The following is a 16,913-nucleotide window of genomic DNA, read 5'->3' as shown; positions in this document are numbered from 1 at the left end:
GGACGTGAAACGTCCGGTATGGCAGAATTTTGAACTCTGTCCATCCACTCCACCACATCATCGGTGATACCACAACCGCCGGATTCACCTACGAATAACAGTAAAACGTTAATTCTATTCGCTACGCTAATAATTAATACTTTAGAGAACAGACTTTCGAAATGAGGAGATACATACTACGTATATACTTAAACTCGTTGTTTCACCACGTTATACAGCGTTTCATAATTATACGCTAAAGACTTATACGTCCACGAATAGATTTCCTACAGGGAAAAAGAAAAAAAAAAAAAGATTACGCGTATCGCGTCCAAGTTGATCGTGATGCGACCGTGAAAGATACAAAAGATTAAACATAGTCCGACTATTCGCAATGGAATCTTGGGATCGTTAAAGTCTCGAACTAGAGTCGTTGCCAAGAACTAACAATACTACTAACGAAACGTCCGCGGGGTTCGAGGCAATTCAAATCTCTCAGCGTTCGTGCTTTCGATGGAAAGTAACTACGGGGGAAAAGCTGGATCCGTTAAAGCGTAGAAGGGTTGTTCCCCGAGACATTTCGACGAAACTCGAACATTCGATACACACGTATAGGTACTGTAGGAACGTAAGAAATGGAAGCGGACACGAGCACGCGTCTCGTTGTTTTCATCTTGCGAGGGAAGTTTATAACGCGTCGCAGCGGAAGCGCCGATGCGCAGTTTAATTATTCGCGTAATTTCGAAATGCAGGGAGCTGTGTCTGTAAAGCGGATGCACGGGCATAATGCGCCATGTAATGGCAAACTCTAACCGCTTCCCCTTGGGTGTCATATCATCCGTAACGGCGATGCTATTATTTTGAGGACGTGGTCACCCACCTACGTATGGGTGTGAAATCACACTTCCTCTTTCATCGTCCACCGACCGACACGGCACGGCGTAGCGCGACGTAGCATACCAACCAGACGACCGGCCGAGCAAACCTAGCAGAACGGCGAGCGAGCAGAGGCGTACACGCGACATTCTATCGCGTTTTTTACGAGTCGAGATTTTCATAATTTAGCTTTAAAGGTCCAGCTTCGACGATCCTTTACTTTGCCGTTTAGCGCGTTCGTCGTGTGATTCTCGCAGGTCACGACTGTCCACATATCACGCGTATCTACCGAAATTCTAACGTAACTCGAAAACGTAGCTAGAAAGTTATTCTATTTTTCAGGAATAAGTGTTTTCTTAGAATTTGTAATTTGCCGTTTGATAGCTCAAGCTGTAAATCATTTGTACGGTATCGATTATTCCACTTTAACCGTATCAGGGGCGAAAAAGATCGACAAATTTGACAAGGATCTATCAAAAAAAAGCGATTAACGATAACGATACCGATCGTAATCTGCCCTTAGGAACAATATAAAATTAAACAACGTGTAACGCGTACGCCGTTATAATCCAAGCGATAGTCGATTATAATAACTCGTGCAACCAAATTCGTGTGTCCCTGCATCGATAACATTGTATTAATCCTATTGCTAACGAGATGCTAACGGATGCTCGTGATCGGAGAGATGAAAGCGCGGCAATATTTGTAGCCAGTTAATACCTGATATTATGGTCGAGCATAACGGTAACCGATCAGGATCGCCGTTGCGTGCCTCCGTCCAAATTCTCTTTCTACCTTTTACAATCGAATCGTAGAGAACAAGTATCGCGTAATAAGAACAGGCTGATATCGTTGGTCTTGCTATCCAGGATAATTGCAGTGGCCGCGGCTGGTTTTATCGGCGGGTTAACCGTGAGCCACGAGCTTTAATGACTTGGCGTTTCGATGTCACGATGTTGGTCAGCTTTATCGATATCACCTACGCGGTAGCGTTAATTCGTATCAGCGTTATACGCTCCCCAATCTCCAACAGGGGACCTTTCGCTTTTACTCTTCGCCAAAGACTAACAAAGGAAACTTGGCAGATTGGCTCGTGATTTACATCGACGCGTCGCACAACCTGATCGATACGAGTAATAATCGAATCGCGAAGATAAACTCATCGACGACGATGAAAAATATAAAAGATACGGAAAAGGATTTCGTACAAAAATTTGTAGGACATTCGGTGCACGAAGCGTACCGATATTTATTTAACGACGATCCTGAAAAGCTTGGGCAAAGGTCGTATTAAGATTTTTAAAGGGTACGTGTCTTTGTAGCCGTAATAACGCGCAGTAATTTAATAACGATACTTGGGAAGGAAAGCGAATGGCGCAAGGGAACTCGCCGGTCCTTAATTTTGCAGATTCATAACGGCACGCACACTTCTACTCGCGTCTATCCCGCACGGAAACAGGCAAGATGGCGGGTGTTCTCGTCCGCGAAGCGCAATATACGCGAGAAGCACGATAAATATTATACACGAAACGGCAACTGTTTATTTAAGCGCCGGTTATTTGCATAAAAGCTGTAAACACGCTGGAGATGGTCAGACCGGGGTGAAATCTGCACGCGTATATCTATAGAAATGGAACGGGTCTGAGCTGTGTTCTCGGCGATGTCTAATTCGAACTCGGCCAACACCTTCCACCCTTGTTTCTCTCGTACCGGTATATGCACCCGAATAGACCACTTTCTTCCGTAATGATATCACGAATAGCGCGAGGAATTCACCCTATCAACCTGCTCGCTGGAGACCGTACCTTTATATGGAACGCGTAATCTCTCTGTATGGCCGTACACTGGTTTCAAACTGGAATAGACTACTTCGAACAGGTTCGAACATGTAGCCAGTTACCAAAATGTTCGGTAATAACGACCCTCTTTTAAAACAACGAGCATTTCCGCCAAGTAATCCGACTAGTGTTATCGAAATAAGCGAGAAGGAGGCGTGGTGAGAGCGAGCGAGTTTAAAAAACGACAACCGAGAAGGCAACGTGTCGTCGACGCATCTTTTCCAGGGTCAAATGGACCAGAAGCTCGATTCGGCGTTCTCGATCAAGCTGTACGCGCACGTCGTTAAACGCTTTGACTCGATGAGACCTTCGGGTTCAGCCTGCTAGCTACGCGCTACTTGTTTGAATTTGACTCTCTAACTAGCGTGCGCGACGCGTGTCTGCGTGCGCCTCTATTCACGAACGCGCAATTCAGAGTCGGCTACGCGGACCAGCGTGTGTCGTTAAGGCGATTCGCTTAAAAACTGTACACGGCTGGGTGCTCCTTTAAGGATGGCTCGTAACGCCGACTGTTTAGTCCGTCGGTTCGAGAAAGGGAGAAACCTGTGTACGTCGCGTGGCAAAGGGGTGCTGTCCGTCCAAGTGTGTAAACGCAGGGTCGCGTGGCGCCGTTGCGAATATGTATGCATTCGCGTCGACGCGACCTGTCCGTCGGATCTATAGAGGCGGTACGCGCTCTATGTTTAGAGCCACGGAGAAGAGGCGCCGTGCTTTTCTATCGCCGAACCTCTCTTCCGCATTCTACTCGCGGCTACCCGCCTTTTGTCAACCGCCGCAACACGCCATTTTTTCCTAACGAAATTTCTACGCGCGACTCCCCGTTTATCTTTGTCTATCTTATCTATCTTTGTACGACATAAGTGGGCAAATAAAATCGATCGAAAGAACCAACAAGTAGATATTACGATCTCGTTCAGGTATTATAGCGTAAGGAAGTTGTTTAAAATCACTTAACACGATATTGATATTTAGTATTTTAGAACGGAATATAAGTGGAAATAAAGCTTTCGAGTACCTAGTATCGAGTAGATTATCAGAAGTCAACCGGATTTCGCAGGAAACAAAGTTGCATTCTGATATACGTACATAGACGCACGTTCGAACGGATATATCTATGACGGAAAAATTTGTGCAAAGAATTGACTAGTTGTGACTTATTCTCAACGCTGATAAGAACAAGCGACACGGCAATACGATTAAAGACGAAAGGCGCTATCACGCTGATATTTCAAACGGCGCTCGATCGCTCTCACCGAATAACAAAGTAAATAAATTTGCTGCAGAAACAAGTCGTATCAGAGATTAAAATTTATTTTAACGATTTCGTGCTTATTTTATGGCCCGTCGTTTAGTTTCGTACAGCTCTGATCCGTCTTATGCACCGTTATGTAATTGTTTATGTCCAGTAAAGAGCTTATCTTCTTACCACTTTATTGCTCCTTCGAAAGTTTGATCGATATTTATTATCGCATTACGATCTTGGTACGTGTAACCTGTACAACGTTGATGGTAAGAATGGTACGCGAATATTTACCACTGGCGGTCTACGTACTATATTTTAGCATAAGAAGCTAGGCTAGATCGAGATACAAGATAGAGCGGCCTTCCTTTCGGAGATTCCTCGAGTAACGTGCGTCGTATTTCCATTATTTCGCTTCGTGGACGCGGTTAATTGCGTTACCCAATTGCGCGATATACACGGTCATCAGAATTATCCATGCAAGTATATACAAATACTATCGATCGTCGTTTTTAGATTCCGTTTTAATACCGTTTGCACATTCACGTAAACAAATTTGCCACTCGACCAATTTCACTGTGCTTCGAAAACGCACGTTAAAGATTTTTAACAAGGACGCAGCAGATTTACGTTTTATGGAAGGTAGAGGTATGCGAAACTGCCGTTTTAATCTGCCGTGGAAATCTGCGAGCTGTGTAATTAAAATTAATTATTGCGTTTAATTAGATCGAACGATGCATTACAACACTTACTCGAAGCGTGGTTAGCGTAGTTAGTTAATCGTAATAATCGCGTGAAATTAGATCTGTTCGGTGGTCTAAAAAGTTTTACCCTCGTTATTTTTCTTCACTCGATTTTTCGATTTTTCTTCACTCGACAAATCTAATATAACGATATATCTGGTCTAAAATCGTTCGTTGGACCGATTGGAGCGATTTTTATGACGATAATATTATTTAAGAGAAAAATATACCGAACGGAGAAAGCAAGAAAAAAGGAGACGGAAAAAATTCGACGTACCTTTTCGAAGATGGGCGTATGGGTCCCCGACGTTATTTTCGTGATAAATGACCGAATGTAACGTGTCATTTATCTCGTGCGGCGGAAAGTAATAGTGCGCCTTTTCCACGTACCACGCGCCACCGCGAGGCGAAATGATTTTTCCGTGGAAAACACCGTCGCTGATGCTTCCGAACACGTGACTGCCAGGTTCACCTGGAAATAATAACATATTTCCTACATATTTAACAATGATGGTCAACTATAGAGATATTTCCGACAAATTTTCGACAAATGTTCGTAATGCGGTCTCTCAAGTTTCAGCGTTCGGCTCGTTAAATATAATTAATCTTTCGAACTGTGTAATTATCAAATGCGATAAATTTAGCTGCTTCTCGCTGTTTCGAATAATATGAAAATATACAAGTTTTTTTTTAATCGTAATATTCAAGCGTTGCAAGTATGTTTCAAGATTTTAAGCGATATCGCTTTAAACGCGATCGGAATATGCATTTCGTTTCTTTTAAAAAATAGAATACTGCACCATGGAGAAGATCGTGCAGCGTTTAATTTCGTTTTCTCCGTCGCGTCCTACAGAGGAATAAATATTTACATCGGAAGAAACGTTATATCGGACCTATGTCAACCGGTTTTTCCTATCCACTTTGATAAAATGGAAGAAAACCTCGTGGTCGAGTATCGCCGAATGTCAGCAATTTTTAAGATAGATTTTTCTCTTCTTCTCTTTAAAAATCGAAGTAAGAGATTCGGCCGTTTGCTCCCGGTCCACGGTAAACGCGAACCACGGTTAGACGTAACCAGGTGGCCGAGGGTCGCAAGTGCAAAAGTGAAAGATAAACCGTTCCAACAAGCGAGCCGATCTATAATTTAAAACGTCCTCCTTTGCACGAACTCCTGTAAATTATTAGAGTGGAAATAAAGATCTCAGCCAGTACGTACACGCACTTTTGCGTGCCACACCTGGTATCGCGCGCGAATCGCGACTGGCTTAGGAGCAGATACGACGCTCGGACTATACCGTAAAACGGTACTGACTCGTTTCAGAATAAAGTTTTACAATGTAACAGCGCACGCTTAAGGAGCAAGGAGCTCGTGATTTACGCCGTAGCTATAGGCATAGGTATAGGGAATCTCACGACTGTTAGACCATATTCCGTGGTGCGTCGTATTTCACAACTATTTACTGGCTGTTTCGTTCTTTTCGCGTACATCGTGCACCATCGTCTGCGACCATCGACACCGCGCGCACCTTCACTCTACACGCATCTTCCGTAATTTCCACGTAGAGTCCGATAACCTTCTCACTGGGAACCGCGTTTCTGTTCACATTTCAATATCAATGGATAAGTGGAGCAACGTACGAAATGTTCTATTCCGAAACGTCAGGGAGCAAGCTATCGATAGAGGATAACGTTATTACTCTTACATACTCGGATATCACATAGACACGGACACTTGTGCAATTTTCGAAAAAACCAGTCGTAAACTAGACGAATGATTTTCAAAGCAATTACTTTTATCATTTTTGTTTCGGCATTTTCCTTCCCGTCTTTATTACCTATACGTATACGTATACATAGACCGAAGGAATTATCGCAAATTATCGTCTCAGCGCTGATTGAAAATCCGATCGCAGAAACGCGTAAGTGAGAAAAGAACGATCAAAGCTGGAACTTACCAACCAAGTGGCCCTGGTAAATATGCGAGGTATCGAGGTCTTCCGTTTGACCGGAAGGGCCTTCGATAATTAAGTTACTGCTAAAGGTAGCCAGATCTCGCTTCAGTCGGATGTGGAAGTCCCTTCCGTGCGAACGAAACTTCAGAGTCACGGAATTGTCGCGGGTAACCGACCTCTTGGCCCTCAAGTGACCTCGGTGGACCTCTTCGGTAGGATAAGAGAGAGGTTCGTAGTGGCGGATATATTCGTTCAATCGACGAGCTGCAACACAGAAAAACGAACAGGCGATGCTTCAAACTGGTCTTTAACCATACTTTCGAAGGCATTCGTCGAACGATGCGGGGAATAACACGAATCGTTGAACTTCATCAAGTAGGATTCGCTGTGAATTTTATTCCTTTCCATTCCGAACTTTCTTCGCTATGTAAAATACGCTTTCGTCGTACATTTAAACTTTCTCGTAACTTGTTAGCGCATCGATACATCATTCACCGTACGAGACTATATATAGATGATTCTCACTTAATTGGGTAATTATTTGGAACACGGACGATCTCACTGATTTCATTTACCTTGAAATATGTTATCAAGATCGTCGTTCTGAACATCTTTCTCCTATACGTGTTATATCCTTTATATGTACGCACTTAACGAGATCCAGCTTTCTGGCTTTTCGATTAGGTTTAAATTAAATTGCATTCGATTTAAAGTTATATTTGCTTATATTTACTAGTACATTTTATTGTTAACGCTATATAACTGCAAATATTTTCACTATTACGAGTTACGAGTTATAAAGAGTTACCGAAATTATGTCGTCGTCGTCGTCGTCGTCGAATCTAAATCGAAGATCTTATTCACAACCGTATATGCAAGGCTGTAAGAAGCGACTTGGAAAATTTTACTTCGATATCGCGCGAATTGCTCGCTCGTAAAAATCTAGTCCAATCCAATATCGATCCCGCAGGTGAGCGAACGAGCGAGCGAGGAGTTTTTAAGAATAAAACTTTTGTTCGAAAATCGGACACCGTTTGTCCACTTGTGAGATTGATACGACGCGGCGTTGGATTAAATTTTTACGAGCGTGCATGGCGTGTCGTCTTGAAGTAGAATTTTCAAAGACGCTTGTTACGATCTGGCATATGCAGCTGTGAACGAGAGCTGTTCCAAATAATTACCGTCTCCTTTTATTCGTTAATTTGCCCGTTACAAAAAGTACGACGGTAAGCTAACTTTTCAAACAAGATACTTGAACGAAAGTACGCCATTTATATTCAATCAAATAAAGTAATAACGAGTGGATTCGCTTTGAAACAGGCTGAAATTAAATTCAGTTTGAATTTGAATCTGGCATGAATTTAACATTGCGATCGATGATCGAGATTTCAAGTGAAAAAGTAAAGCAATTTTCCAGGACAATATTCCACTTGAAGTAATTAACAGCTTATTCAATAATTCTGCAAAATAAATTCTGTATTACACACCAGAGCTTTATATTATCCATCAACGTGCAAAATTTCGAAATGGTTAGTATATACAATACGCGTACTGTACTGAAATTTTTTTTACACCGAATATGAAAATCATTTAAGAGTCGAAGAGTATTACTATCGCGTAAAAATAGATTTTTATATCGCGCTCGGTTTATAAAACCGGGAAGTCATAGACTTGCATTTTTCGTAGAAAGTAAGTTTCATCCGTAATTAATTTCGTTAAAAACAGAAATATCGCTCGTGTTTTACGCGTCAGATATTTCTGGCACTCGAAGGAACTCCGTCCATATAGTCCTGTAACCCGGTCAATAATCGTGACGCTTCGTTGCTTAACAAGTGCAAAGACGCTTGCTAATTCAGCGTATAGAGGCGAATCAAAGCGAAAGTTTATACGAAACGAGTGGTCGTTACATGCAACCAAGAGCGAGAGTTTTGCATCGACGAGTAATGTCCTAATGAACTATATACGCAAATATATATTGCGAATAGCTTTAATACAGCCGTTTATCGGAATCCGAACTAGACACGGACATAGGATAGAATTCGAAAATTCGAAGAACAAACGACAGGGAAAATTCCAAATACGTTGTTACGAAAGATGGATTTCTGTTATTGGCAATGGCTGACTTGTCAACGAAGATCGTCGCGTGGTTCGTTCGCGAAGAAAAGGAAGATAGAATGTCGCTTTTCGACGAAACGAGACAGAAGAAGGCACGGGAAAGAAAATATCTGAGAATTAATTGCGAGAAATTGGAGAGTTAGTATCGGTCGGAAGAACGCAACGTTACTTCGTTTACTATCGTTATCTTCGAGTTGCACGCGTTCCACAAGGTACATGTTCGCGCGAAATAAAGTCAAAAGAGAACGGTCCGAGTTCGATAACCAGTCATCGTTTCGAAATGGAAAACTTAATAATTTGCTATCGTTGGCGTTAACGTAAAATTCGCATTAAGATCTCGGAGAAACCGACAACTTTATTACGAATTTCACGGAAAACTACGTTTTATGGAAGACGCGACCATCGCTCTGTGCAAACTTGGGTCTTACGTAATCTTATAGAAACTAATACGAAAAGAAGCTAACATTTCATTAAATCGTATAAATCTCGTAACGGTTCGCTGCAGACGGTGGGTTTAACTTTTAATCCGAATGACAGAAAGAGTACGTTGGGTAACGCGTACCTAACGGATGCCTACGACAGAAAAGGCGGCAGCAATATGCTGAAAGCGCAGAGAAACGTGGAACGATGGGATTGAGAAACGTGAAATGGTCGTCGCGACTTTCAATTTTCCAACGAACGCTTTTCCTCCGAACCCTTGTATCACGACAAAAAAAGAAAGGAGAAACAAAAGCAAAAAAAGGACATCGTAATAACGTTAAAAACACGGTGGAACGTAGTCGTGTAAAATTAGCGTTTACGGAAAAATATACTAAAATAGAAGATACTTGTATCGAAGATAGAAATATACCGAATACTTTGAATTTAAAAACATCTCTCGTTTCTTTTTCTCGTGCATACATACTTTGGTTATACGACGCTCTAACATTTCTGCAGAAATTACAAAGAGAAGTTTAGATATTTTTCTCCAATTTCCACAGGTACGGACGAACGAAACGATAAGGAGATGCTGTCGTAAAATAGCGTAAACCTACGTTGATATCAGTTGCGAAATTGGATTAACGCGATCAAGGTGATGAAAGAATCGAGGTAAGTGGGTCACCACGCACGGGTCGGCATTGTACCCGATGTGCATCGTGGGCGTAATTGGGCCGATACGACGTTGCGACGGCGTTACCTTTAAATTAGCGCAATCGTGTAATCCGAACGGGGAAATTTCCATTTCTCGTTTACTCCGGGGTAACGTACAGCTTCGATAACTCGACCACGGCAAAGATACGTACACGCGTTCTATCAAATTTTCAGGTCATTTAAACGCTACGATGGTTCGGTCGATTCGACGTTGGAGATCGTGTTTCCGCGTTCCGATCGTGCTCCATCGAATCTTCTCTGTAAAACGCTACAAAAAGCAACATGCTTCCCTGATCAGCTGGTCGGGGATCGGTTTGCTCCAATGTTTTGGTAAAGATTTTCTTTCTGAACGTCGTTTCCTCCTTCGAGAATACAAATCGTATCCCGTGGCAAGAGAAGTCTCTACGGTTTACGATGCGAACCCGTCGTTCGAAGGACACTGGTTTCCTCCAACAGCATCTACTCAAATACGCGTCTCTGTATGTAGTTTGGCAAACAAGAGAAGCACCATTAAACGTTGCAGCGTGACTATGTGGATCGCTTTCGAAAAGAAACTGCGTTTAGTAGTACGGTTAGATCCTGGACTAAATATCCTCGGGTACAGGATGCAAAAGTTGTTATCCGATTTACGAAAAGATATAGAACGTATCGTCGTTAGGATATTTAAGGGATCAGAGAAATTTTCTAATTTCATTGCCTCGGGTTATGATCGAAAAGATTTCGCGGAAGACGTTCCCGGCATGGGAATCGCGTTAATAATCACGTGGAAATTCTCGTAGGATTTCAGCGAAGACGCGAAGCGAAGAAACGAAGCGTGTCTTTGTTCGCCATTATCGAACTCAGCGAGGACCGAATAAAATTCAATGAATCTCCGCTACGTGCGTCTTTCGCAGTAGCAGTAGCAGTAGCAGTAGCAGTAGCAGTAGCAGTGGCAGTAGCAGTAGCAGTAGCAGTAGCAGTAGCAGTAGCAGTATGTAGTACGTAGCAGCAGTAGCAGTCGGTCAAATTGCGTCTGGCATCGATCTATTGACTCGGGCATGTGCTCCCTTCTGTCCGGAGAGGAACCGGTTTCCGGTAGCTGGTTCTATCCACAGGAAACATCGTGGTTGCGAGGGGCGTAACTCGCCACGAACCGATGCGATGGATCCCTCGTTCTATGGTTTATGAACATGTACGATGGACACATGGTGCGTTCGCGATCAATCTTATCTGCACGCATGCGCATTATATGCATAGAAATAAAAAAAGAAAGAAAATGGCAGCAAAGCGAAAGACGGATAGATAGGCAGGCAGAGAGAAAGGGAGAAAGATCATGGAAAAACGAAACGAGCGCAGAAGTTATCGAGAGAAGAAAACGCAGAGACGACGAGAGTAACGTAATCCGTCAGTCGATTTTACGTTGCATCTATCGTACCGGAGTAAACGTCCTATTCGTGTGATCTCGAACGATATGATTTTATAGTGCGTTTATCGTGCACGTTTATCGCTCAAAGATACAAATTTATCGCGCTAATGAAACTCGATATAATATCGTTACAGATAACGTTACCAACGTAACGATCTACATATTATTATACGTATTAAGTTTTCTTGTTACAGACAATAGATATAGCATTTAATATTTCCACGTATAATCTTATCGAGTTAAAATTTGATCGAGATCGTACAGCGCGCAAATCGATGAAAAGACTATTTACCTAAATGATTCTATCGTTCTCTAAAATATTCTAAAATAATGACTTTAAAATAAGGTATTTTAACAGCCTTGGATATTTGATACAGCCACGCAGACGATACACGTTCAGTTTCCGATATTTCATTGCTATTAGTAAATCGTTTAGCAGCGTCGATATGATAGAATACGGTGTTACGTCGTATAAAGATACGATGAATGCGTATATGACAAAAATAAATCTCTCCCCCTCTCTCTCTCTCTCTCTTTCTTTTCTCTCTTTGCACGAAATTAATTTGGTTGTTTACCAAAATTCGCCCGGGGAAAGCAAAGAATATACCACTGCGAGTGAATGGTGAAAATAGGCTTGTCTCGGTACACGTCCTTCCTATACATTACTCACTATACGCTATACACTACACAGTCTCTATCAAACTCTCTCTCTCTCTCTCTTTATCTCTATCTCTATCTCTATCAAACTATACAATCCTGTGCGACGTGGTTCCTGATCTACGTGGTGATTTGTACCGTTCGGGGATTTTGGCTAGATAAAATGAAAGACTTTTTTTTTTCTCGTGAAATTGGCATCGTTGAGAACTTGGCTCGCGTATTGCCGGATAAGAAGGTTTGGAATAAAGTCCAGAAGCTTGTAAACAATGCATGCGACGTACTTAAACGCATACACGTGGAAAACATTTGTATTAAGCGCGTTAGGAAGATGTCCGGGACAAAATATTGCAACCGATCCGACATATACGTGTAACAAATAGTATCCATTTAGTCAGAAGAAGCATATCGTTAAACGCACTTTCCACGTGAACTAACAACGTTGTCCGCGATGTCGAGAAAGCTTTTTTAAATGGCATCGTCGACGACAAATTATTGTTATCGATTGGACCAAGCAGTAGCAGTTAGCTAGGAGACGATATTAACGATGGAGGAGGAATCAATTGACCTAGTTGCACGTGCCAATCCTGCCTGCTTGGCTACCACCAACTAATTTAACTATTTAGGCAGCTACTCGCACACTATGCTCGCCTAGATTCAACGGAATAATGCTTTTGCACGAGAGACACGTTTTATTTCTACCTTGTTTCTTCTTCCTTCTTTTCTCTTTGAAAGAAAGACGAAACTCGACGAAAGTCGTTTTTCGCACAAACCTTTCGATCGCGGTAACGGCACATACGAGCAGAAAAAGAACAAAGATCCGAGTAAACATAACGGTATAAAAGGTAAAACGATATGTCGTCTTATCGAAGATCGCCTTATGTCGATCGCAAGGGATCGCAAGGGATATTTAGGGCATAGCAGCAGTGCGAACAATAGCGCAAGTTCGATGCAGATGAAGCCACGTTGTTAGCCGCGAAGCGTGGAATGCAGCGGCAGGCTTTAATTAAATTAGTTTAGGAGCACCGGATTAACATTAGTTGGCTAATTAATGTTGCGGCCAGCTGACTCTCGGAAATTACCTTTTTTGCGTAATTAATAGCCGTTGGAACAAGCTCTGCAACAAGAAGCCTCGAACGTACAAACCGGTGATAACTTACACGGGTTATTCCACTTATTAACTGTCACTGGTAATTTCTAACAACTCGTTAATTACTCGTTAATTACTCGCGCGAATGTTTGTTTTCGTAAACACAAAGGCATCGTTATTCTCGGATCGGGTCAAACAGCGATTTGACGGAAGACCAAACGTTTTTTGGTAAAACTGGTCTTACATTTTACATTTTACGTTTGAAGGCATCGTGTCTTCGTTACGAGAACATCGGAAAAGTTTGGCATCTCTTTGCCACTTTTGGCAACAGTGTCGTAAATTACTCCATAAAGCGAGCAAACTTTTATCCTCTACCCCCACGTCTTAAGCGATCGACAGCCGGGCAAATGCGAGAAATCCGTCATCGATAGCTGTTGTTTTCCATCTTACGAAAACCAAAGTGGCGAAAATCGGACGAGAACCAAGAGTCGTGGTCTGGCCACCACGCACGGTAGGAGCAGTGGTACGACCACCGGCCGCGACAATCGGATTCAAACCAGTCGGTCGTAGAGTACGGTTCTCTTCCGTCTCACGAAATTCAACGGTCGTGGTCCAATCGGCCGGACACGACAGGGTAGTTACATACGAACAGTCCGAACCGTTCGAAGTTCATACGAAGACATACGAAGTTCGAGGGTCGTGGTCCGACCGCCGAACACGACAAAGTCATATACGCACAGTAAATCGTAGAGTACGGGCGTCTTCCGCCTTACGAAGTTCAAGGATCGTGGTCTGACCATCGGACACGACGTAACAGCCGATACCTTGTATCGTATTTAGAACGGACAGTCTCTTAATAGTGACGCATCCAATAAATTCATACGCCTTATAATCCTTATAATCAATTGTACACCTTATAATCAATTGTCCGGCCTGCAACTCCTTTCCTCCGTCAACCCGCTCACAACCGCGAGTCTTCCTAGGTGTACAAAGTTTCATCGAATATTCTCGATCGATTTTTGCCGACTCTCTGGCTCTGAAGGCGATATTAACGCGATATAAGTGACAATTAAAGAGAAACGAACGCATCGCGTTCGACACTGCAATTCGAATCTCCCTCGAATTCCGCTCTTTCCCATTCCCTCTCAAATGGAATAAATCTCGGTTATGCTCGTTCGCAATGACGTATCAGGGACATTGACTCGTGTGAAATTAGTCGCATAAACCCGAATGAAAATACGTCCGAGTACGAAACCGACGTTCGATACGGCTTCCAAACGGCGAGCAGAGTCTAAATATTTATCGACTGGTGGGTGCTCTTGTACAACGTTCGAGTTACGCGTTGTCACCATTGTGTTAGAAATTTTATTAACATCGTATATACTCTCTGTTTACTAAATGACGGGAATCGCGTGTTTTTCTATCGATCTCTAACGATTAAGTAATCGCGTTTACAAGAGGGATTACACTGCCGACGACCGATTAAATTATTTACATCTGTACTTCTTTCATCATTTTGCAAATCAGATTTCGATCGGCGAAAATTCGACGTGGCATTTACGATGTATGTGATGGAAAAGCAACGATGCAAACTACGTTTAAAATTTATCATTCTTTAACGGTGGTTGTTACAACGAATGACCTTTCCTCCCTTCTTTCGCAATCCGTATAAGTCAGCAATCAGAGGTGACGCGATCTTAATATTACCAGCCAATGCCGCTACTACTGTTAATACGTTAGATCCGTAGATCTTTGTTCGATACAGTGAAAGACACTAGAGTGCCCCCCAAAAAAGTATATTTTCTATCATTACGTTGCTCGAAATACACGCGACGATATCTGCTCTATCGAGTGGATTTTATAGTGGTTTTGTAAGGAAGAACCCCAAAAGATGCCTAGTTGTTCGAGACGTCGAATCGCAACATCACCCGAAGATGCTTCGATCTCTAGTGCTGCGCGTACGTAGCAAAAGATGTCTGACTGTTGAACACTTGGGAGAATTTCCGAGATGTAATGAGATTTAGAGTTGCTTGGTGTGCGTTAAGTGAAAAGAGCGAAAATACGAGCGAAGATACATTTACTTTCTACGCGAGAAAATATGGAAAATATGGAAAATATAGAAGCATATGGAAATGGATTTATGGACGGTAATATACTTGGGATATCGAAGGAGTAAAGCGCGAAGGCATTTGAGATGAAAAAGAAAGAAAAAACAACCAAAGAAAACTGAATATCTTAATATCAATTTTAAACGAAAAACAATGAGAAACGAGAAACGAGAAACGAAGACGTAAAACTGCTTTGCGTCTTTTCTTCTGTACAAATCGAGTCATTTATCCGCCGATTTTTGAAACAAAACAGGCAAAGTTTTTGTTTTGAAACGATTCACTCTATTTAGTTACTCCGGATGAATGTGCAATGTGCGATAGCCGTCCATTAGCGTTTCTATATTAACGGAAATGTATGTATTGTACGGTCACCGGTTCTTGCATGAATACACCAATATATCGATTATATTCACGTATATATTAGCTAACGAATGATATTTGCTATTCCACTCGTCCGGTTTAACTTGGCGATTCGACAAACGCTACTTTGTATTGCTATTTAGCCGTTTTATTCCTCTCAAGTATGATGCGAACTCGTTTATCATTCTTCCGACGTATTAATCGAAGGAAATTGATCGATAACTGTTTCTATTTCTGTTTCTTTTCCATCGTTCTATCTATACCATTACGCGGTTTTGTTAGTTCCAACACATCATACACGAGTAAATTGCGCGAAAAGTTGCACCTATCGTTTAACCTTACGTTTGCAAAAAGATTTCGTTTTTCTTATTATCGCCTCGATCTTCAAAAATGGTAATCGTCTCCTTACAACGATACAAATATCGAGAAAGATGGGATATTGTACGAGAACAGTATTTCCAGAAATAGAACAGAATAGAATAGAAACGATCTGGTAATTGATCCCAAAGACCAATTGCTCGATTAAAGCAATTGAGAAGCAAGTCCTGTCTTGTATCATTCAGGCCAGTGTATCGTTGATAACATGTATATTTACATATATATTTTACTCGTCGGTTTTTAAGGCAAAAGAGTCGAACACGTGCTCGAATCACAAACATCGAAAAACTGAACTAGTCGAACCGAAGTAGTCGAACAAGCGTTAAATGCGATAAATCGACGAAAGACGGTCGAAAACGAGGAAAATTTCTAGATCATCCTGGACTAAAGTGGTATTCTCTGACCCATTCTCTGGCGCGGTTTCATCGAGTTTAGCGGATACATATGTACGAGCACGCTTCCGAAAGTCGCGCTAACTAACTGTTCTATTACCGAGTCCTTTGTCACAGATAAATCACAGATTAACAAGGCTATCCATGTGTTTCAAGCCGAAACTGTTTCCTGTATCTGGTATTTTCCAATAAATACACTGTCTTTCTGTCAATTAAATTAATCAAAGCTCAACCTTTAGGAAAGTTTTTCGATTGCGAGAAAATTCGCAGAGCGTTTCACTCCCCTTTCCGGTTCGTCCTCTTCTACTCGTACCAACGGCTTCCTTCCTGCACTTCAGAGTTCCTACGCCTTATGAATGCAGCTTTAGCGTAGCTCGTAGAAAAAGTACTTAAAACTTTTACGGTTCGGCTCCTTCCACGACAGTAATTGAAAAGCCTAGCGGAATAACCAGTCACGTTCAAAAATTCAATTCTTTGTTCTTTTCCGCTAAAAGGGTAAATATTTTCCAAGATTTCTGGCTAATATAACTCGGTAAGTAATCGTTGCAAAAAGACCATTTCAATTTCAAACGGATAGATGTCATTCCGAGGATACAAAACGTATCTTTTGATATTTTCCATCTCGTTAGTCGTCGTTAATAACGGCGTGAAA

The 16,913-nt window shown here is 42.0% G+C and overlaps 1 protein-coding gene across 3 annotated transcripts in view; it reads right to left on the bottom strand.

Annotated features, from left to right (window-relative positions):
* LOC100745330 (disintegrin and metalloproteinase domain-containing protein 10) overlaps positions 1-16,913 on the bottom strand; it is an 85,445-nt gene that overhangs the window by 9,466 nt on the left and 59,066 nt on the right. For all 3 annotated transcript variants that reach the window (XM_012381795.3, XM_003486893.4, XM_012381796.3), the window contains exons 2-4: positions 6,632-6,892; positions 4,954-5,148; positions 13-88 (exon numbers count right to left, since the gene is read on the bottom strand). In XM_012381795.3, the coding sequence (XP_012237218.1) occupies positions 13-88; positions 4,954-5,148; positions 6,632-6,892 (532 nt within the window). The remainder of the gene's footprint in view (positions 1-12; positions 89-4,953; positions 5,149-6,631; positions 6,893-16,913) is intronic.

The sequence above is a fragment of the Bombus impatiens genome, unplaced genomic scaffold (genome assembly GCF_000188095.3).
Source record: "Bombus impatiens unplaced genomic scaffold, BIMP_2.2 scf_0135, whole genome shotgun sequence".
Classification (NCBI taxonomy): Eukaryota; Metazoa; Arthropoda; class Insecta; order Hymenoptera; family Apidae; genus Bombus; species Bombus impatiens.
The sequence above is the reverse complement of the archived record's forward strand: the minus strand, read 5'-3'. Positions and strand labels throughout refer to the sequence as shown.